At 37.5% G+C, this 24,568-nt stretch overlaps 1 protein-coding gene across 1 annotated transcript in view; it reads right to left on the minus strand.

The window, feature by feature from the left end:
• The window catches only part of LOC116506705 (ephrin type-B receptor 5-like), a 182,524-nt gene that overhangs the window by 48,187 nt on the left and 109,769 nt on the right, over window positions 1–24,568 (minus strand). Inside the window, 3 exon segments of the mRNA XM_032214573.1 lie at window positions 10,337–10,630; window positions 10,633–10,674; window positions 12,048–12,203. Of these exon segments, the coding sequence (XP_032070464.1) occupies window positions 10,337–10,630; window positions 10,633–10,674; window positions 12,048–12,203 (492 nt within the window).

Below are 24,568 nucleotides of genomic sequence, written 5' to 3' on the forward strand. Positions count from 1 at the left end.
GAAACGTTGGCTAAACAATTCTATCCTCCTTGCATTCCAGTTGCTGTCTAACCCATATTTTTTCTACTGGCTGGCTTAGGGGTTGTTTTTTGTTAGAATTTGTTTCAATGCCATTTTATTGCTGTAAATATTCCAGTTGTCAAGAAACTGATATAATTATGTTAAATAAATGGATGAACACTCTGCTTGAGGCATATTAAACACACATGTCACCTACTTAATTCATAGACACAGTGAAAAATATAACAGAGCGTAAACAAAAGAATAAAAATAAAAATAGGATTTGTAAATTTAAGCTTGTTTGTAAATATATAAGGTTTGTTTAAATGATCATTAAATTAATAATAAATCATTTGACAGAAAACCCTATACCTTTTGTTTTAACTATCTGCTGATTTCAATAAGTCACTTCTGTATCAAGGCAGAATCAATCTGATTATATTTTAGCATAAAATTGGTATACCAACGCAGGCTTTTATTTTCATCTGGTTAAAATAAAGCAAAATCTCCTTTTGAGTTGGTTTTGGCCTGATTTCATTTTACCAACACGAGGGTTTTGAGCAGGAGTAGGTTTCAACCGGTTCGCGGTGGTCCCCGCGAACCGGTTGGTCGGCGAACCCGGAAGTAAGTAACTTCTGGGAACGGCAAAGGGCCCACCCGCCCGCTCATGCTCCTTACCCGGTTTTTGATGAGTTCTGCGCTTCCACGCATGCGCAGGATGCATACAGCGCCTGCGTGATCCTCCAGGAGCAGCTGGAGCATCGCACAGACGCTAGTACGCATGCGTGCACCGCACACGTGCACGAGGATGCTGCCGGCCCCGTTCCAACCGAACCGGTTGGAATGGGGCGAGAAACCCACCCCTGGTTTTGAGGGAACTGAAGTGTTTTGCCATTGTCTATTTCCAAAATGAGAATCATCTCCTGTGTTGTTGTTGTTTCATTTGTACACCTTTTTAAAAGAAAAGTTAGTAATCTTGTCATCCTCACAGATATTCTAATTATCTGGGATGACGGGATCTGGCTATCCCGTCAGGCCTGGGGATAAGATTTTCATCCGCCCCACCCGAATGCTGAATGAATGTTGTGTTTTATTGTTTTATTTTATGCACATATTATTTCATGTTTTGTCTTGCACTCCTTCCCCACGAATTGTAAGCCGCCCTGAGTCCCCTCAGGGAAAAGGGCGGCCTATAATGACAATAAAATCTACAAAAAATCTACAAATCTAATTACATTTGGTACCTTGTATTGTGGAGTGGGACATAGACAAAAACACTATACATTTTGTGCGGATATTTGAATATGTGCCTTTTTATGTGGGTTTATGTATGTACACATACACAATTACAGCCTCAATTTCATAAATATTCATGCATGCTAACTGTATGAAGAGTCCATATATTGGGATATTTAGGAAGGAAAGCAGGACTTCAATGACCACCCTGCAATAATATTAGATTTAAGAGATATTAATTAAGAAATTAATTAGATTAAGCTATCTAAACAGAAAATATTGTGGCAATTTTCCTTTAGAAGTGAACCCAAGAGAATTAGCAGAACAGAGATTTCTACAACTGTGCCTGATACACAGACAGAAGAAAAGGCAGGGATGGTTTTCTCTTGGACCTGAACTAAACTGGCTACTAGCTAAAGATAGACACACAAAGAAGTTTCTCACATTACAGATTACAGAAGTCAGCAACATGATGAATGCAGATGGCTTTGAACAAATGTATAGGGGTTAGGTTTCAGGAACAATTGATTATGATTAGTCAGCTACCAAGTCTGGGCAATCCAAACCCAGATGACAACAAATGGCAGGAACTAGAGTGTCTACACACCTAGATGTTGACAACCTAGACTGGTTGCCCTATTTATAATACTTTGATCGAACCTTCCCTTTGAGAGACTTCTTTGCTTACTTATTTATTTATTTATCGTATTTCTATCAACCACCATCTCACATTGTGACTCTGGACGGTGTACATAATAAAACCACCATTTGAATTAAATATGAAAATAAAGGAAAAACAAAAACAAAGTGGTGGCCAAGATACAGCTAATGATCATATAACCTTCCAACAGATTCCACTCTATCGTGGGATCCCCAAACTTGTTGACACAACCTTGTTGACGGCCTTTTGGAACGTCAGCAGGATTGAGGCCAGCCTTATGACTCTAAATACCAGATCCTGGGAACAAACAAGAGAAGGATTGTTCCTTTCTGTCTTGTCTATAAGCTTTCCAGAAATATCTGGCCAGCTATTGCAATCGCTCTATAACTGATACAGCCCCTCATTCAGAAAGCCTTTCCTTTTCTCTCTCTTCCCAGCTCTCTTGTCCTCCCCTGCCTTTCTCCGGATCCAAGCAAATCCTCCCAAATGTATGTGTAATTGAGGGAATAAAGCTAACTAAAATGAAAAGCTGCCAAAGGGGACAAATAAATGGAGGTGGGGTTGAGCTAGGACTATGTGAGGGTGGAAGAGAGGCCTTGTTAGCATGAGCTGTCAATATAAATCAAGGGCAGCTCGTGTCACCCTCACTCCTAATGATCCCGGAGAAGTGAATAGGGGAGGGGGAGAAGACAGCACACAAAGGAGAACCTGATCAGAATAACCATCCAATGGGATCACTGCTCTAAAGGGGAGACTTTCAGCATGTCCTCCTGAGTCTCCTTTGGGGGATGAACAGCTGAAGGAGCCCCAGGAAGTTCCTTGAAGGATTTGAACTATTCTCCACATTTAGAAACAGACACAAGACATTCTGCTGGCTGCACACAAGATTACTTTTCTCCTTTTCTCCTGAACTTTGTGTGCTTCTGGGCTAAAGGCCTGTAGTATTATCAGACAAGTTATATAGTGCATCCATTTTCTTATTCTCTCCTTTGTGAATCTCTCTCTCTCTCTCCTTCCCCCTCCCTCTTTCTCTCTTTCCGTGTGCGTGCACGTGTGTGAGAAAGGATCTAAGACACGCACACTGTGCAAGCTGGGGGTAATACAAATGGAAGACTATAATGCGTGGACTGCTTTGTAAACTCCATGAAATCTTAGGTGTATTGCAGAAAGAAAGCCTAATTGGGAAGCTCAGAAAACAGAAATGAAAACAAACTACCATTTTTATATGCATGTCCAGGAACAAAGGGCTTGTACAAGGAAGATCCTGAACAGGAACACTTTAGAGCAAATGTAACAACAATTGTTGTTCTCTAATTGATTATTTTAGTAATACTGCTATGCTAATATTGATGCTATACATTTAAATATAAAAATGATAAACACTGCTAAAACATATTTCCATAAAATATCAAGGCATGGAGCAAATATGCCTATTTAGAGTGTATGCCACATTTACATAATTTTGCTTATAAGCCTAGGACATTTCTGCAATTCCTTGCCAAAATACAGACCGTACTTTTCTCTCACATTAGGCACTAAAGTGCAAAAGTTTGTATTTTTAAACTGTCAAAATGTATTAGAACATTGGTCAAAATTGGTCACATGATGCAGATCAAATAAATGTAAGTATCTGTAAAATGTGGGTTCTATAAGTATATGTCACTAAGAGTATTTAAAAAACATTTCCAATATTTACTGGATTTTGATTGTTACAGTGAATTAAGAGGAGAAAAGGAGTATCCAAGTTATTAATTTATGCACCCAAACTAACCCTACAATCCAGTTATTTCCTTCTTTGTACTTTATTGATAATTTCTGAAATGTAATTCTGATCTCTCTTAAACTTAAGGAAGGCAGAAGAACTTTCTACATCCAATGTTGGATTGGTCAGGTCCAGAGACTGAACTACAGAAATTCAGGAACACTGGCAAATTCACATCATTTATCTTCTCTCTATCTATCACTTGCCTTCCCTTTCAAGACAGACAGGTAGGTACATTATTGTAACATTTGTTATTAAATGCTGTGATATACAAGTTGCCAGGATCAAAAATTGATGGGAATTGAAAAGATGCAAGTATCAGAAGAGACGTTACAAAATGCAGCTGGAAGAAAAAAGGAGAGAATGTGTTATGTAAAAGTAAAAAAGATAGCTAACTAGGAACAGGAACTGACAGATAGCAGTCAGTCATAGGAAATCACAGTGATTGAAGGCACCTAAGTGAAAGAACTTCCTCAGTATTATATTCTTTCGTGTGGTGGAGATGAACATTTATATCTCCTTGCGTGCAAACTTGACATACTAGGCAGCACAATTATTCTCCCCACACTCAGGAAATTTTCCCATGTGGGTTACTCATTACTGGATGGGAAACCAATGTGCATTACTCAAAAATATGCAGAGATACAAAGGAAACTTCCTTTTCAGATCATTCTCTTGCAACCTCACTCCCCTTCTTACCTGTCTCCAAAATAACGCTTTGGAGAATTGTTCCAACCTCTGGATCAGATTTTGAAGAGGCTGTACATGGAACAAGAATTGATTTCCTCCTACCTAGTTCATTGATGAAGGTATTCTAACCAATGAAAGTGGCACATGAAATTCCACCCATTCTGAATTGCTTGCATAACAGCATTTGGCATAGCTTGATTGAATGCTGCAATTGTCATTCAAAAGGGCAGACAGAATACAATGCCAATTACAATGCTGCAGTGTGTGCTTTACATTTTACTGGGTGAGGTGGAAGGGAAGCAGCATACTTTTAAAGATATTTGCTGTCATTTCGTTGTGTTACATAGCAACTACAAGAGTGTTATTAGCTCCACCCAGAACATCTACCTCTAGAAGGAGGATTTGTTATCATGTGCCTTTGTCTGAATGAGAGAAGGCACTCCAGGTGCCAAGGTGATGGGTGTGAATGGCTGTGGGTTAATAGGACATAGAAATCTGTGGGATATAGCCAGTCATTCTGTTTGGGATAAAGTTCCTGTTCAGGAATTCCTGTTGCAGAGTTTCTACTGCAACCACTTTAATTAATATTATCCAGGTTGATCTGTTCTTTTAGGACTTCCAAGAGTCACTTTGGTAGCCAGATGGATGGCATATAAATTTAATTAATTGATTGATTAAATGTGATTCATTGCCACTGAACTAAGTTGGTCCATCTTCTGCTGGTTGTTTATTTCCCTTCTACCTTTGCCCAATTTTATGGATTCTGAAGGGAACTGCGTCTTCACATAAGGTGATAATTTGAGCTTGGTCATTTTGCCTCCAATAAAAATCAGAATTGATTTGTTCTAGAATCCATTTGTTTCTTTTCCAGACACGTTAAAACACAATCTCAGCAGGTGGATTGTCCTAGCCCCTTATTCACCTGCATCAATATCTTCTTAAAAATCTCAAAGGAATGAAACAACCATATTGTAATGTCAATATATTGAAAAGGTGGGGAAAAAACCCCACAACCTGAGGGTTTGAGGATTGGTGCCTGTAGAAGGGGAGGTGGTGTGATGGACTGTAATGAGCAGCATTTCTACAGGAAGGAGGGAATACATTCCAAAAGGGGGTGAAACCAGAAGTAACACAGCCTGACGTTGGGTAGAAAGAGAATTAGGATAGCCACTCCCTAAAATCTCCCAAGGTATATCTGTTGAGGTGAGAGTAGGTAAAGATTTAGTCTGGCAAGCTTCTGTCTGTGGGTTATAAATAAATAAAGGCCTGAATTTTGACTGGTTTGTTCTGTGCTGTTCTTAGGACGGGTCTGACATTGCTATCTAATCATATTATTACATATAATTAGTAAATTACATATTAAATTTATTTACTATAATCTTGCTGACTGGGTAGTTCAAGAAAGAATTTTAGCAGTAGAAGAAGCTGGCTTCAGATCAGCTTTTCATTGCTGACTAATCTTGCACCACATCTCTGCAAAGTATGCTAACCCTCCTGGAGAGGCTCTTTATGCAGCTTTATAGATCTGAAAGTGGCATTTGATTCAATCCCTTGTGAGTGGCTGTGGCCAACTGGAAGCTTCCTTTATTGATTTCCAATGTGTGCAATTAATTATGAAAGTTCTACATCAAACATCAAGGTATGATGACAGTGCCACTGCGATGTAGCTGCAATGTTCAATAATGCAGACTTAACCGAATCTCTTTCAACTTTAAGGTAGTCAGAACCTAAATATATTCTTACCTTCTATTTAATATTTAGATCAATGGTTTTATATTTTTGATATGGTCAAATGACTAAATGAATAAAGATTCTATTCTATTCTACTCTACTCTACTCTACTCTTAAACTCTTATTAAAACTAAGATCCACCCTCTTTCTTCAGCCATTCTATATACACTGACAATGCTGTAATCTTGTCTGTAGATTGTCAAGTCAGATTGTGATATAGTCTTCATATGTTAACTTCCTACTACCATTCTGAAATGCTACAATTAATCATGTGAAAATCAGGCATGATTGCATTCATCAAGAGGCATGCTAATCACTCCCACATTACTACTATAACTGGCTTGATAATAATTATAAGATTGAGCAGGTGAAAGACTTTTCAATAGTTTTACATTTATAGACAGATCATCTTCTTCCTGGAAATTTCCACTCTACAGACCTTTCCTAGTGTGTCTAAACAGCCTCCAATGAAGTAATTAGATATTCAACTGTAGGGCAACAATTATGCTCCCAGAGTAATTAAATTAAATTAATTAATTTTTAAAGCTAAACTGCTAAGGCTCCTGCTATCGGTGCACAGTGTTTAATCTAAATTCTTGAGATCTCTATTTGAGTTCTCCACTGTAGCTGATGCAACATCTCTAACCTGAGCTTGGTGCCAATAGAGTGTCCTCTTTGTGTGTTAACTGAAATTGCAGGAGTCATCTAACATCTGCACCTGTATTTGTTGTCTACAGATTCCAGGTGCAATTCCGGGTGACAGTTTAATCCTATAAAGTCTTATACAGTTAGTCTCCTATGTCTATGGAGATTCTCAAGTCATCCAGGCTCTGGTTGCCCCAACGGTGCTTTTTCCTCAGGAGCAACTGGACTTTCTAGTTTTTCTTTGAAGAAATTTCACTTCTTATCCAAGAAGATTCTTCAACTCTGACTGGGTGGTGGGGAATGGAAGGATTTATACTCCTTGCAGACAGCTGGTCATTTGTAATTCTTTAGTGAGGCTACCTGGAGGTTTAATCAATCCATTTAAGGTGTTGGTTGTTACCTTTAAAGCCCTATATGGCACATGTCCAATTTGTCTGAGGAACTGTCTCTTTCTGATGGGACAAGACTGCTCCACCTGCACCACTGGAAAATGCCGGCTACATATCCAGTCCGCTAAGCAAGCATGATCGAAGAGAGAGCCTTTTCTGTTGTGGCCCCATCTCTCTGGAACATTCTACCACTGAAAGTGGTAGAGAATTGCCCCTCCCTTTAGGCCCTCTGGAAAGATATCAAAACCTGGCTTTGCAGGCTGCCTGAGGCTGCGAGGACGCAGCTGACAGGATAAGAAGACTTCTTCCTTGCCCTAGACAGTTCTTAGCTTTCTTAGTTCGATTTTAATATTATTTTTAATAATACTTTAACTTTGTCTTGTTTTAATCTTCTAAACTTCTAACTATTTTTTAATTTATTTATAAATTTATTTATTTTATAATCTGTAAGCTACCCAGAGTCACTGTGGGCATTTAAAAAATAAATTGCATATATTCTCTAAACTTCTATTCATCTTCATGGATATCAATGTGGTTCATGGGTTAAAGATGTAAATGGCCAGCACTTCAAAGCATAATTGTGCATCTTCTTCCCTCTGCAAAACAAAAACAGTAAAAGGTGGACTAGAATAATTTATAATTAATGGGAAGAAGAGAACTTCCTTTTAAGGAAGCAGTGAAACTACCCACAAGGTATATTTTACTTGAGTTTTCTTTTTTCTCAAATTTGTTTATGCTTTATTATTTATTATTCTGTCTTTATTATTTTCATAAATAAGGTGGAAAACATACCTAATACTCCTTCCTCCTCCTAATTTCTGCACAAGAACCTTAGGTGTGAGGTGACTTGGGTTGACAGAGAGTGACTGGCAGAATTTCATGCCTAAGGTGGGACTAGAGAGTACTTTAACCACTAGACCAAACTAGTTTAATTTTGCTTTGGTGGTTTTGATTGTTGTTAGCTACCCTGAGTTACTTGTACTTATTAGAAGAATGGAATATAATGTTATAAAGAAATAAACACGGGTGTACGTGATTCTAAATTTCACATGCTGTTTGTGGCATTTATCCATGAAATAAAGACACAGACAAGAGGCTCTCAGATATTTATGGCAATCGTAATCATGAATCCCCAACCTCCCAATTAATCTTTTACCCCATAACATGAGTTGGGAGAAACCTACTGGCTAGATAAAGCTAAAGAGCAAAATTGCTATTTATTCTTACATCAGACACTCCAGCCCCCTGCCAAAATCTGATAAAAGGTTCCATTTTTCATAGCAACTGATATCTCCTAACTGATAGTTGGTTCCTCTGTAGAGCAAGTAAAGAAAAAAAATCAGACATGCCATCATCTGACTGTGCTAGAGTGGGAGGAAAGGAAGAAGACAGCAGTCACTCTGATTTTCAACAGATTAAGCTATGAAACCAAATTCAGTGGTTACAATCTCACCTTAGCTATAAATTCAATAAGTTGTCTTAGGTAATCTACTGTCTCCCAAACTCAATCTTCCCATCTATAATATGGATGATTGAACAATTATATAAAGCATATTGAGCGTGTGAAAATGCTGTACAATTTCCAAGTAGAAATAGCAGTTATCATCTTAGTACCTTTAGTAATAATAAGAAAAAGCATGTTAGGCTGGGAATCTAAAGGGATTGGTTGTCCTAAGGGACTAATGCCTGAGACAGTAAATCCAAAGAGCATGACTTTAATAATATTCAGTATTTACATAGATTTTAAAATGTTCAAAGCATTATACTGAGCCAAATATTCCACTTCAAAGATCTTTTTTCTGAATTGCAAAGGCAAGCTCTTTCCCTTTTGCCAAGTTTTTGGGGGAGTGGATTGAAGCAAAATAAAAAGTTTTATCAAAGGCCATGGGAATACATGCTTTCGGCAACACAGGAAAGCTTTATCTTGCAATGCTGTAGCAAGTCCCATTAACTATGAGAAATTAATGAAACATTTTGATGAATTACATTAAATAATTTGATGACAAAACTTACCTGCTCCATGAAGTATTACAATCTGTGCATAGTATTATAACCTGAACATGGTGTTGCAAACTATAAAAGATGCTCAAATGTACTGGCACCGGGAGCTCATAGACATCCCTGACATTTCTAGATGGCCCTATGAAACCTAAAATATAGGTTGAAATTGTATTGGATTTCAAAATCTTGCAAGATTTATTTTTCATATTCTTAGAAAATCTTGCAAGGTTATAAATACCTGGAAATCTTGCCTGGACCACTTAAAAAGGTACAGCACCCCACCCCAATTCTCCTTTTCCTCCAGTGTTAAGCGACAAGAATGTCCCAGTATTAGGCTCAACATCTCGAAAATACACAATGAAATACATCTGTGGACACCTTTCACAACATAGTGTAGACCCATGATGGCGAACCTATGACATGCATGCCACAGGTGGCACACAGAACCCTCTTTGTGGGCGTGTGAGCTGTCGTCCTAGCTCAGCTCCACTGCACATGTGTGCGCGCCTCCCATTGATCAGCTAGTTTTTGGGTCTCTGTTGCGCATGCATGAGGCACAGGGTGCATGCAGTAGATGTGCACGCATGTGCAGGGGGTGATGGGGTTGCGCGCATGGGGGGTGGGGCACATGCAGAGGTCACACACATGTACAGGGGTGGGGCAATGCATGGGGGATATGCATGGATATGGGGGTATGGGGGTTCTGTGCATATGTGTGGAATGTGTGGTGCATGGGGGGGTCATGCACGCATTGCATTATGGATGAGCATGCATGCACATGCTTTTGACATGCACAACAAAAATGTTAGCCATCACTGGCGTAGACCATATGGAAAATAAGAAAATGGAGATTTGCTTCTGCAGCTTGCATCATCTGTGACTTCACACAGCTGCAAAATCAAGATCCAAGCTAAGTTTTTTAGTTTTGTAGGAGGAGAGAAACATGAGCATTTTCTGTCCTCTGACCAATTTCACCCATCTCTGTTTCCCATAAATTGCCTTCACAGTCTTATCTAAAAGGTTGATATTTGGTCATAAATGGGGTGAGACTGAGATTCTACCTAGTTTGCTCCCACACTATTAGTGGAAACCCATTGTTCTCTTTGGTTTTATTTCATCATCATCCACAGCAAAAAACAGAGATTAAGACTGGGGAAGGAAAATAGAGGAACAAGAGAGGTTAAAATAAGCAATGATAAATCAACATAAAATGCTCCTTACCTGACTGGCTGGTGCTGACATTGATGGCAGCATAATGTGGAGAATTTGGGCTCAGTTCAGTCACAAGGTTGACTGCTTGAATCTCAAAAGTATACTGAACACGGGCAAGGAGGTTGGACACTTGCACCCGGCTTTCGGTCAGCCCCACCTGCCGGGGTTCAAACTGAACACTGTCCCCACAACGGACACAAGGCCCTGGAGAGCCATTCGGACACACTTTACAGATAACATTGAAGAAAACATCCTTTCGACCACCCAGATCCTTTGGGAGACGCCAGGTCAGGAGGACATTGGATCCATAATTTCATAGCTGAGATCCCGAGGAGCTGATGGGATGCCTACAAAACAGGGAAAATGAAATCCTGAAAAACTGAAATAGAAAACCGTTGTCTCTGGAGCAAACTAAATAAAATGTAACTGGACAGAAATCTTTCCCAAGAAACAATTTTAACCCAAATTTCAAGAATGAAAAATGCACAGTTGGTACCCCAAAGCAGCCTACAGCCATGATAGATTATTTCCAGATTTCAAAAATTGACTACTACCCCCCCCTCCCCAGCAGGAAACCCAACTTTTATTTTCCTCCCACCTCTTAAAATCCCCTCATTTTGCTAGTGGAGTGAAAAATAAGGAAGATTTCAATTTAGACCAGGTGTCATTGCTTAACCAAGCCAAACAATTATTATTATTTGGGTATTCATGAATATGAATCTAATTGCAACCCCACTACATTTCTGCTTCACTGTGCTTTTAAAGGTTTTTTTTAAGTATATCTTGAATTTCAACAAAGAATCTTGATGTGTCTTAAACACAAACAAATTTAATATAAACATCCCTAAAACAACAAATGTCACTGAATCATGGCTGTTCGCGAAATACTTGCCATCAGGATACACCTTAGAATTAATTAATCTCCAACCTATTTCTCCTTAAAAATGTGGACAATTCTCTGATTGATGGACATTCTACTTAACAATTATGTCTAGAAATCAAATAGCATTGATGGTGAACAGAAAATGGCTTCGTAGATAACAAAGGAGGAAAGAGATGTGATCAAAATCCTCAGAAGAGACGAATCAAGATGAAAACCAGCACAGTCTCTGTGGATATATTGATTCCTGTGAATGTTAGCAATGCAAGGTCAATTACACACACACACACACACAACACAGACACATAGAGAGAGAGACAGAGACAGAGACAGAGACAGAGACAGAGACAGAGACTTTACTTCTTAAGGTCACAGACTGATGTGACTATGCCAATGGAATCTGCAATACCATAAACCACTTTCCAACACTATCTTCATTTTAAGTACATCTTGAGGTCATATTCGAACAGCCACTTTGTGAATGAGTAACCTCTCTCCCACCCCACCCAGCAATCACTTATTCTTCATAACTTTAAACAGGCAGCTAGCCTAGAAAGGCTGGAGACCATTGTTCTTTCCATGCTTCTGTACAAGAGGAAGTTCAAAAGAACAGTTTGGGGAACAAACCTCTCTAATGCATAAAATGTAACAACAGGACTAGGGACATCAGAAAAGAAAACAAGGGACTTGAGGAAGAAACTAAAACATAGGGAAGTACCGTAATCATAGAAGAACCTGAAGGAAAAGGAGCAAACACAGAACTGGGCCAGAAGAAGAATCCAAGATATAAAAGGAAAAGGGACCAAACTAAGCCAATCCTCGTTATTCTTAGATACTTACTGGTACAGGGGGCATCTGAGACATCTGAAGAAGCACGGTAATAGTGAGTCTGGCAGGCACATTCACTGGAGCCTGGGATGGAAGCATAACTGTGGGTAGGGCAAGGACTGCAAGGGGCATCTCCAGCCGATGCTTTGAAGGTGCCTTTGGGACAAGCTAAAAATATAAAGGAGACAGAAACTGAGAACAATCTTTTCAATTTCAGCAGATCAGAAACTCTATTTTTTTGTGGATTGATTTTATATCTAGCTGAAACAGATGACAAAACTGTAGATATTACTGAACATATAAATATCAACAGAGGCTTTCTAATCCATTCTTTCCCAGTCTGGTACCTTATTTCCAAAATTCCCAATTGGCATGCTGGCTGGGAACTCTGAAAAATCCAGAGAGGCATCGGTCGTGGCTGTGACTAATGATGTCCTGTGACTAATGTCCTGCCTATTTTCCTATCAGTTCTAATTCAGTGTGATGAAAAATAATTAATTTAGATATATGAATTCCGTGTGTATGCTGATCAAATAATCAGGGGACTTGCAGAAATAGTTGCTGGCTTCAAATAAGGGCACATGACCAGGTGAAAAAGACCCCACCCCTTTTAAACATATGATGCATTCATTGCCTGCACATAAAAGGTGGAAGGATTTAAACATCCCATTACACTTTGGAGCCGGTGATTATTGCTATGGACAAGCTGAGAATAAATAATAATAATATAATATCAAAAGCACAACTGGAGGCAAAATGTTGAAGATCACACTCTAAACACAATACTATTTTGTGTACATGAAAAAACTAAACAAAATCCTTCAGTGTTTGATGTAATATTAATAAGAGTTTTTGAGAAATAAAATCAACCGTCCCCCAAGAAATATCAAAACTTCTCCAAGATCATAATTTACAACCACTTCCCTTTATATATTTGATTGATTTTATGGTTCATCATACAGTCAGCCAGATGTTCGACAGGATTTGGCATTTTTGTCCACCTATTAAATCCTTCGTAAGGACCTGGAGATAGGCAGATGTGAATGTCTGATGGTTTTATAGATTATCATTGCAGATGTAAATGGTTCTGAGTAAACTGCCTTTTGTGATGGACTGATGGTGAATTTGTCATTAATAGTATTAATATTATTAATATAAGGGGATGTGATGGTTCAGCAGTTCAAGATGTTGAGCTTGTCAGCTGGAAAACTAGAATCGACCTAACTTGACACCGGGTTCACAATGGGGGTGTGTCCTGTTACTTGCTTCAGCTTCTACCCACTTAGCAGTTCGAAAGCATGCAAATGGGGAGTAGATAAATAGATTCCACTTGGTGGGAAGGTAACAGCTTTCCTGTGCACCTCAGCATATAGTCATACTGTCACATGATACAGAAGTGTCTTTAAACAATGCCAGGTTCCCTCAGCTGACACAATTTCTGGAGGCAAATCTTTCCACTGATAAATTGTTCCAACTGCCAGAAAATTTCTCCGTAGTTCTAGGCCGCTCCTCTCCTTGATTAGTTTTCGCCAATTGCTTCTTGTCCTGCCTTCAGGGGCTAATTTAACAAATTAATCCACCAGAAATGTTGCATAATCAATGTGCTGAAGAGATACTACTGTTACTATATTTTCATTAAGAGTAGCCTGAGACCTGAATTTAGGATCTAAGTTTATAGAGCTAACTTAGCATGTCCTGATAAAAGCATTATGCTACTACTGCTATTGCTGTTTAGTTATCTGTAATAACTCTCTGCCCTTTTGAGGGTAGGAACACCACATATCTACCTCCAGATTTCTACATAACGGCATTGTGCATTCGCAAAAGCCATAAAATGCAGCTCTAATGAAAAGGAGACCTTGTAAATAGTTCCAGCCAGTTCTAGCCACATCCACTGATTCAGTTTTATTCTAAATGTCTCGGGGATGAAAACAAACAGGAACCAGGATTTTGATCTTCTGCCGGAGTCATGAATTTCAAAAGAAGCTGCCATGTTAGCAACGAACCTTACATTTTATTACAGGATAAACCACAAATAACTTCAGCTATTTAGATTCAAGAAGAAAGTGAACTACTGGTTTAAAACCATCTGTCATTTTGCAACCCAAAGACTTCATTTGGACTTTTAATTTACCATGGTTTTCTCAGTTTAGTCTATAATTCACCTGCAGCAGTTAGCAGAACTCTAAGCAAGTTGTAAAAAAAAAACCCCAAAACCTAAAATAAAAATAAAAAAACAGGGGATGGAGATGGGCTTTAGCAGACTGAAAGCTATGGGGGATTTCTGGATTGCAATCCAGCAAACCTATTAAAGAGTGTTAAATTGCTATGCTATGCTGAAATTCTGGATGTAGTAAATGCTGGAGCCCACTTGGGCTTTTTCATATGCAAAGCCTCTCTAGAGGTCACATGCTAATGAATACAGCACAGTATCTGCTGTGACTGTAATGTAATCAAATGCCACACACCAGCACATACTGTAGTGTTTTAATTGCAAGAGAACCAGAATGAGTTTTGAAAGATCACATCTCATGTAAAATGGCTGCAGTTTTGAATGTGAAAAGTCTAATAAGTTATTACATATTATTTATATTTGCTTGGTTTTTTTTAACATATGAGTTGACTTGTACCACTTTGGAGCAGTAAGGATTTAAAAAGTAAAAAAGATTGTGTCTGCTGTATAAAAAGCACACTCAGAACCTGACTCTTCCCTTAAACATGGCTAACCAGCGATCCAGTTATAAAACGAATGCAACGCAGAACACTCTTGCCTCGGGTCAAAGATGAACGATGGGTAGAAATGTTGCCAGACTGGTTCTATAAGCTTTGGAGATACTCCCACCAGTAAATGTTTATAATATCTCCATTCTGAAGTTTATATAATTCAGATATGAACAGAAATTTTAGACAGCAACATTTATGAAACTTATCAAACTCAGGAGGGGTATCAGGGGTGGGAGTGGAAATAGCATACTGATGGGAAAATAGTGTCAGAAAATTTCTGAGGGAATGTGCCAGATGTCATATGAGTGAGCCAAATGTTACAGCATCAAGAAGAAACTTGTATAGGTTGGCCTCTGTTATATCAAACTTTGCCAGAGGAACAGAATAATTAATTAAGCTTACTACAAAGCGATCTCTGGCAATTCCAGTCTATCCCGCTCCTTCACAGTTTGCAAGAGAGATTTTAGCCAGGCTTAAGTACTTTTCTATTGCTAGTTACAGAATGCCATCAGGGCAGATTTATTTAAAGATGGTCTGGAATTTATTTAGAAAACCAACTTCCTCAGTTAAATAAAAACAAAACCCCTAGAGCAAAAAGGCTACCATCTGCTCATCACCTACTGCAGAAAAAGTGAAATTAGGAGTTGTTTGCTAATTACCTACATGGTGGCTTCTAATGCAAGTTTTCTCTATCTAGCGACCCCTGGCTTTTTTCAGACAAAATGGATCTATCATTCATATAAAAATTCAGTTAGATAACATCAAATATCTTTAACATGATTTACGCCACCAATAAGCAGGGACCAGGCAAAATCGAATAATCATACTTGTCTATAACTCCAACCAAGAATAACTAAAAAGTAATCGAAACCATAATTATAAGCAACAACAATGTACAAATCTTTATTAAGCTCTGATTTATAGGTGAATTGGCCAAATAATTGTCCGGAGCAAAGAGCCAGAATATCATGAGATGATCTGTCAGCCTCTGTTTCGCTATTTGCTTTTGGCTGTCATTGAAACGGGGAGGGGGGGGGTATTTGGGAAGGGAAGTACAGGAGAGATAGTAAAAAGGGAGTTTTGTTCTCACCATCTACTGCGCATGGTGAAGATAGTGATTGGGGTGCCAAGGCCAACCATCCTGCATACCAACCTGAAGTTGCTCTTTGAAGATGGAACTCACATTACACCTAAGGGATTTGCAGATTGGACTGTGGGATGGGGTTACCAGGGAAAGGGGGTTGGGTTATATATTGATATGTATGATTTAAAAATTTGGGTCCACCCAAAAAGGTTATACTAGGATAAGAGGAATCACAAAAATTAGCAGTTTCATATGGTTCTGAGAACATTGGATGGGTAGTCTAAACCTGAAGTTCATGGAATGCCTTTGATTTTGTATAAATTGATAAATTATGTTTTCAGCTAGAAATCAGAAATGTTTTTAAGATAACATAATGCCTCCTTCCTCTGTCCCCACTTGGAGGAAGAGAGGCACATTGGGTCCCAACCATTTTGTCTTCCTCGCCCCTGATCTTTTAAAGCTGCTTTCCTTCCACCAAGCTTCAATACAGCAAATACAGAATGAGGTTAGAAAAAGATAATTTCAAGCATTCATTCTTGGGAGGAACGTTTATATATAAAGGTTCTCCCCCTCCCAACTTAGGCAATGCAAGCAAAAATGTGTCTAATATACAAGGTGTGAATTGACTGCCAAATCTGCATGCTTTTGGGTTGTTTTAAAACTTATTTGAGTAGAGGTATAAATCACTGGGGAAAGGAGAACATTATGTAAAGCCAAGTGAAAAATACTTCTATAATACAGCTGGGAATCACACATCACTATTATTGAACAGTTTGAGTGCACACATCCTTTGAATGCCATTTATATAGTAATTCTCCTAGGAAAAAGTTTCCCTTTTGACATGCATTGAGGTCTAGTTTGCAATGAAATATGGATACACTTTCCCCCCTTTTCCATCTGCTTTCAGTTTGGTTTATATTTGTTCATTGGTTCCAGATTTTGGACACATTCCATAAGTTAGTCAAGATACCTTGGATCAAAAATTGTTGCCCTATGATGCATATTTCACCAATTAAAGGTCATGACAAGAGTTTTAGTAATATATAAATAGATGAGCACAGAGTAGGGCTGGCTGAAGACTGTTTCAGGTTTTGTTTTCGTTTTTACACCTTCTGTGTAAGTATACTGTGTTAAAGACAGCAGCTGCTTTGGCCTCTAGACTCTCACAAGCAGAAGGAGAAGTACACAGGAGATAAAAGAGAGGCTCTGTTGTCCACATACCAGTCTGTGTGACAGTTCCAAGAGAGTGATCATGCTTATGAACAATACTCTACCTACCCTCCCTGAGTCCACCAAACAATCTCAGAACTTAATACACATGCTAGGGCTTGTACGAAGTGTAACTCTGAGGGCTTACAAGTGGGAGAGCAGGGCTCCCAGGTAGTTCACAGTCGAGAATCTCTCCCACCCAGACCCCATAAATGACAGAGACAGTCACAAAGAACTGCAATGTGGAATTTAACTTCTACCCTTAGGGGTTTTTCCCCCTGAAGTCTTGCAGACAAATACATGAACAGATAATCTTTCATTCTGGGGTACTCTGTGGCATTCCCTGCCTGCTTGCTTCAGCCTTCCATACTATATATATATAGTCTCTTGTTTAGATAAAATATATCTACCCTTTTGGCCTCTGATGTGCCTCAAACAGCAGATTGACAGGATTCTCTTGTTTTGAATCCCCAAGTGAATCAGAAGGAAATTCATCTTCTCAGAAAAGACAGCCCAAGAGAGCTGCCACCAACTAATCCTGATATATGTCTTCTGATGGGGAGATAACTTTTTCCAGCTTTTCTCTTTCTAGCCACTTGAGTGTGGCTGCCTCTTCTGAAGCAAGATCAGCACATTTCAATACATGCCATAGATCAGGGGTGTCAAACTGGATTTCTTCAAGGGCTGGATCAGCATTGTAGTTCTCCTCCACAGGCTTCTCTCTTTGTTTCTTACAGTTTCTTGGTTTTCTTTTGCTTAGTCTTTTATTAAATCAAAAATTCTTAATAAATATAAATAAATAATGAACCCCCTACTTGTTCCAATACTGAGGCTCTATCCTCACAGTCCAGCAATTTCTTTGGAGCAATAAGTAGTTTTTCATTGAGGGTCCTTCTCCTTCTTCCAGTTTCTCAGACCTTCTGCTCTCCTCTGAAATACTCTTAAATTCTGCTTGGCAGCTTTAAGGTGCAACTCTGCTATTATATTACAGAATATCATCTCCCCCCCCTTTTTTTTGCAGCAAAAATAATGAGGTGAGGTCAGTAACAAGTACAGAAGGAAGGGGCAATGGTTGCAGCTCCTCTATTTGTGCATTGCTCTTTGTCAGGTGCAAGAAAGTCTAGTCAATTTTTAAGCAGCAGCTGCCATCCAGCATTCTTCAGTCTCAGCTACTAAGGGAAAACTGCAAACTCTAAGAGTTTGGAAAATGGAGTGAATTTACCTTCCATGTGGCTACAGAGCCAACATCTTTAAAAAAAAAACAACCAACCAATTTTCACAGGAGTCTCAACTGACCTGAAATAAAACAATCCAACTTTCCATCACTGATGATGATGAGACTTGTAGCTGCTTTCAAACTGGAGCTGAATTCTTAACTGGAAATGCTCCCTCTTTCTCTTCCAAATATCTGCCATATTTAAGAAACACTTCAGAATGAGAATCTTCTTAATTTCACTGGGGTTCCTTCCCCATATTCATACTGTTCCCTCCCTCCCTTCAAATGCCAAAAGCTGAAAATGTTACACTATGAATACATCAATTTAATCTAAACACATAACTTGATATCTTATCAAATCCCACTTTTCCTGCTCAGAATTCAATCTGCCAGAGACTCACCAGTCCTGGTTATAGTTTTGGCATTACGCTGGCTAATGAACATTTCACCCTTTTGTAGCTCTTTCAGTCTAAGACTTCAAATAGCTCCCCCCTTCCAGAATCTATTTATTGCTGATTTGCCCTATTTTAGTATACTTTACTAATGTTGTTACATGTTTCAAATTGCCTTTTTAAAATTGTGCCTCAGTCCTAGCCCACGTGGGGAAGTCAGCTAACAAATGTTCAAAATCACAATAAGTGGGAATTAAATTTTAATTTTTTCTTCAGCCAGACTGCAGAGAGTCACGTCTTGAAATGATATTTCTGCTCCGAATGGCAGCTATGCATGAGAAGGCCTGCATCAATGTGGTTCAGGCTATAGCTAAAACTTGATATGCTTGGCTGATGGAAGTACCTCCCCCTCCACCCTCCACGTCTGTCTCCTTCTAATAGGCAGAGGCAGCTCTTGAAATCTAATGAATTTTTGGTGGAAATGAAAAGTAGGGCAAATTCATGTAGCTTTAACTCTAAGGATGCCTTTTTGGAAGCGGGGGAGGAAACCTAGCAGACAGAGGAGGGAGGGAAGGAGAGATGAAATGTCTTTGGACATCAGTGAGGGGAGAATCACAGAAGTGGATCCAAAAATGATAAGCCTACTAGAATTCCACCTTCCTTTCATGTGTAACATATAGTTCTGCCATACCAAGTTTTATCCCAATGTAACCATGCTAAATATTTCCTCATCCCCACCAGTTTTAGTAATCAATGTGAGAATGGAAAAGAAAGGATTGAAAAACATGCAGCACCATTATGACAAACAGAAGATGTTTTGAAAACACACACGCCACACACACACACTCAGTGAAGTAGGTCCATGTTAACATCTAACTGTGCTCTGAAAGAAGATTGCACAACCTAGCTGCAACCAAGAACTGAATGCTACTTTAGCTAATAATTATTAGTTGAATGAGACTTTTAATTAATTATTAAAATATTTTTTATATTCTCTTATAAAAACTTATTTTTTTAATGACAACATTAAAAAATAGAATGCAATAGCAATAGCAATAGCAGTAGACTATATACCGCTTCATAGGCCTTTCAGGCCTCTCTAAGCGGTTTACAGAGAGTCAGCATATTGCCCCCAACAATCTGGGTCCTCAGATAGTAGATAGTAGATAGTAGAATGGCTACTATCATCTTAAAATGACCACCTTGCATTCTCTATCACAGATGGAACAAGTCTAACTTTTAGTTTAAAATATATAGAAACACACACAATTGCTTTTCAGGGTAAATACCAGTGGTGAGATTCATTTTTTTTTTGCTACCAGTTCTGTGGGCGTGGCTTTGTGGGTGTGACAGGGAAGGATACTGCAAATCCCTATTCCCTTCCCACTCTCAAAATTTCTGCTACCGGTTCTCTAGAACTTGTCAGAACTGGCTGAATACCACCTCTGCTAACGTACCGCCAAGTTCAGGAAGAAGTAACAACTTGTAAGACATAGAAAGCAAAGGCATGAGATGAGAAACAGAAAAGGAAACCACAGCTATAGCTGTTCATACTTACACCATCTATTATCTCATGCGTATCTTTCTGTCCTTGCAAAATCTACTATATTCATCTACAAATTCATACGCGTTTGTTCCACTTTGTGGATCTTATCAACATGATTCAAACATTCAAATTTCCCTTCCCCCCTTTTATCCCATTCACTTTTCTTTCATTTATTGTATTACAGTTTGATCCTCATTGTTTGACTCCAAATGACAAAACTATCTCAGTATACTTCTGTACTAATTACTCACTTTTCTGTTCAAGACACATACATTCAACACCCATCATTGTCAATCTATCTCTTCTTTAGCCACACAGACTTAATTAACTAATTTCCATTTCACTTAATTTTTTTTGTTTCTTCTGACACATTCAACTCTCACTTCCATATAACAAAACAAACATTCTAATATACAGCCATTTTTCCTTCTTTCGTCAAATATTAATTCCTCACTCATCATCTTAAAATGTCTCCATTCTATTTTGCACCTTTAGTAAATTCTAAGCAAGTTTTTTTTTTTTTTAATCATCTATTGGCCTGGTTCTGCACCACTTATTTTTACCTGAAATGATTTACTTCGGTTTCTCCATCAAACACATGTATCTCAGTCTTTAATACATTATAATTCAGCTCCATGTCTCAGTGCATCATACTCATGGGGTTTCCAGAAAGCCTGAAAACTTGGCCTTTGGTTCCTGGCCTGGGGTTGATGTTTATTATTTGTTTAAAGCTTCTGTTTTGGTGATTTGCTGATTATTGGATCATTTTATTCTGGGCTGCTTGTCTGAATTAATGTTTTTAGCTGTTTTATGTTTTTTTTTCTACTTTTGTACATCACCCAAAATCACTTTGGACAGGAGAGGGGGGGGGGAGGGAGAGAGGGGAGGGAGGGGGGAGGAGAGAGAGAGAGTGAGAGATGTAATGTTGATCACAAATCATTCAGATTCTCAGATATAATCTGCTTACAAAAATATACACACATTCATATTCCCACTCAACAGGTTTTATACATTTATAAATACATTAATGAGATATCTCACATTCTTTGTGATGAACTCTTCACTAAGTGGTCCATTATCTTCCAGCATCCTTTGCTGCTCTTATCACATTCAGCAAACAATCGTTAGCTCAAGCTTCATGCAAAATATCCCATAGTTCCAACTTTTTAACTTTATCATACAGAGTCTGTAAATCAATAAATGCACGGTTTCTCACTTTCAGGGATTTCTCAATGAGAGCAAACATCTTGTCTTCACACTTCCCGCCTAGAGTAAAAGCCACACTGCACTTCCCACTTTTTGCACTTTGTCAGTTTCTTATATCCTTTGAGACACAATTCTGCCAAATGTTTTTTTCAATAACAAACTAATGTTATGCTTTTTCATCTTACTCTTGATAACATCCCTTTGTATAAGGTACAGTAATATCATTATTCTACCATCAATATGAAGTCTTCATTCTTCATACACACAGCTACATACAGATTGTTTAATGGGCTGGGTTGCTGCCACTTTGCTTCACATGTGCTTTGCGCACATGTGCAGTTGCCCACAGGATCACTGTCGGTTCTGCGACCGCAGGCCAACATATCCTACCGGTTCAACCCAAACCCGCGCGCAAACCGGTAGCAACCCATCTCTGACATACACTATAAACGTAAATTACAAACACACCCAAACACACACACACACACACCCACACAGATATATATATAGATATAGATATAGATATAGATATAGATATAGATATAGATATAGATAGATATAGATATAGATATAGATATAGATATATAGATAAGATATGTTATAGATAATAGATATAGATATAGATAGATATAGATATATAGATTATAATATAGATATAGATATAGATATAGCTATAGATATATAGTATAGAGATAGATGATAGATATAGATATAGATATAGATATAGATATAGATATAGATATAGATATAGATATAGATATAGATATAGATAGATTGATTAGATATAGATATTAGATATCAGATATAGATATAGATATAGATATATAGATATAGATATAGATATAGATATAGATAAGATATAGATATAGATATAATTGATATAGATATAGATATAGATATATATAGCTATAGATATAGATATAGATATAGATATAGATATAGATATAGATATAGATATAGATATATGAATATAGATATAGATATAGATATAGAGATATAGAGATAGAGTTAGAGGTAGAGATAGATGATATAGATATAGATATAGATATAGATATAGATATAGATATAGATATAGATATAGATAGATATAGATATAGATATAGATTAGGATATAGATATAGATATAGATATAGATAGATATAATAGATATAGGTATAGGTATAGGTATAGATAGATTAGATTTGATATATAGATATATAGATATATAGAATAGATATATGATTATATAGATACGATATCGATAGCGATATCGATATCGATATCGATATAATAGATATAATAGATATAATAGATATAATAGATATAATAGATATAATAGATATAGGTATAGGTATAGGTATAGGTATAGGTATAGGTATAGGTATAGGTATAGGTATAGGTATAGGTATTGTATATAGATATTGATATTGATATTGATATATAGATATATAAATATAGATAGATGATATATAGATATAGATATAGATATAGATATAGATATAGATATAGATATAGATATTGATATTGATATAGCTATAGATATAGATATAGATATAGATATAGATATAGATTATAGATATAGATATAGATTATAGATATATAGATATATAGATATAGATATATCAATATAGATATAGATATAGATATAGATATAGAGATAGAGATAGAGATAGAGATAGAGATAGAGATAGAGATATATAGATATAGATATATAGATATATAGATATATAGATATATAGATATATAGATATATAGATATATAGATATATAGATATATAGATATATAGATATAGATATATAGGATATAGATATATAGATATAGATAGATGATATAGATAGAGATATAGATATAGATAGATATTGATATAGAGATAGAGATAGAGATAGAGATAGAGATAGAGATAGAGATGATAGAGATAGAGATAGATAGATATAAATTTCTCCACTTATACCATCTACATTGGCAGCCTTACCAAACAGGTAGTCCTGTTAGTCCAGCCCTTCATTTAGTGATTGTTCAAAGTTATAAGTGCACTGAAAAAAAGTGACTTATGATGGTTTTTCACACTTACAACTGTTTAATATTCTCACAGCAAGTTATTACTTTTATCAATTTGTTCCTGGACATTACAATGCATATAGTATTCACTCAAACCTATTTTTTGACAATCACTATCATTTCCATGCGGATCAATATCTTTCCTTTCAGAGGAAGCTGTTAATAGAAATGTTGAATGAGAATCTCTTTAGTTGCTTTTGGAAAGATTTTCTTTTCTGTTTTATTCCTTTGAGTCAGTGTTGACTCCTGGAGGCTATTTGGAGAAATCCTGCAGTTTTCTTGGCAAGATTTCAGAAGCAGTTTGGCATTGCCTTCTTCTAAGGCAGTGTTTCTCAACCTTGGCGACTTTAAGTCCTGTAGACTTCAACTCCCAGAATCCCCCAGCCAGCTGGCTGGGGAATTCTGGAGTTGAAGTCCACAGGACTTAAAGTCGCCAAGGTTGAGAAACACTGTGCTAAGGGCTGAGGGATAGTGACTGGCCCAAGATCACGCGGGAGTCAGCTTTGTACCTAAAGCAGAAATAGAACTCAGGGTCTCTCGTTTCTAGCCTGGTGCATTACACATTACGCCAACTGGCTCTCAGAAGTTGTTGAGTCATAAAAATTAATCCAACGAAATTTTGGCCAAAAATTGGCCACGATGGAGTCAGGAACAACTCTTATTTTACCCACAAGGGCAACAATTTGCTTAGACTTCTTTCTTTGTTGGTTTAATATTATGTATTTTAAAGTGAAGTGCTGGAAGGTGTTGGAAATGAAAAATGAAAGAAGTACTTGAGTTTAATGGTTTTATAGAAAGGTTTGGATATTTGGATAAAAAAGAGATAAATTAAAGGTCTGAATAGATAGATAAAGCAATGAGACCTTTAGTTGGGGAACCCCAATTGATTAACTTACCTGGTTCTAATATAGTTTGAAACCCTGCAAGTAATAAAATAACCGAAATTTGGAATGAGCCACATTGTTTAAGATTTATAGATGATGGGAAGCTGTGTTAATGTAGTGGGTTTATTGATCTTTCTTGTTTTCTTTTTTTGTGTGTTTTCTTTTCTATTTTTTACTATTTCTTTTTTTTTTGTTTTTCTTTTTTTTTATCTTTTAACTTTAAAGTTAGTTGGT

Source organism: Thamnophis elegans, chromosome 3 (assembly GCF_009769535.1).
Source record: "Thamnophis elegans isolate rThaEle1 chromosome 3, rThaEle1.pri, whole genome shotgun sequence".
NCBI classification, from domain to species: domain Eukaryota; kingdom Metazoa; phylum Chordata; class Lepidosauria; order Squamata; family Colubridae; genus Thamnophis; species Thamnophis elegans.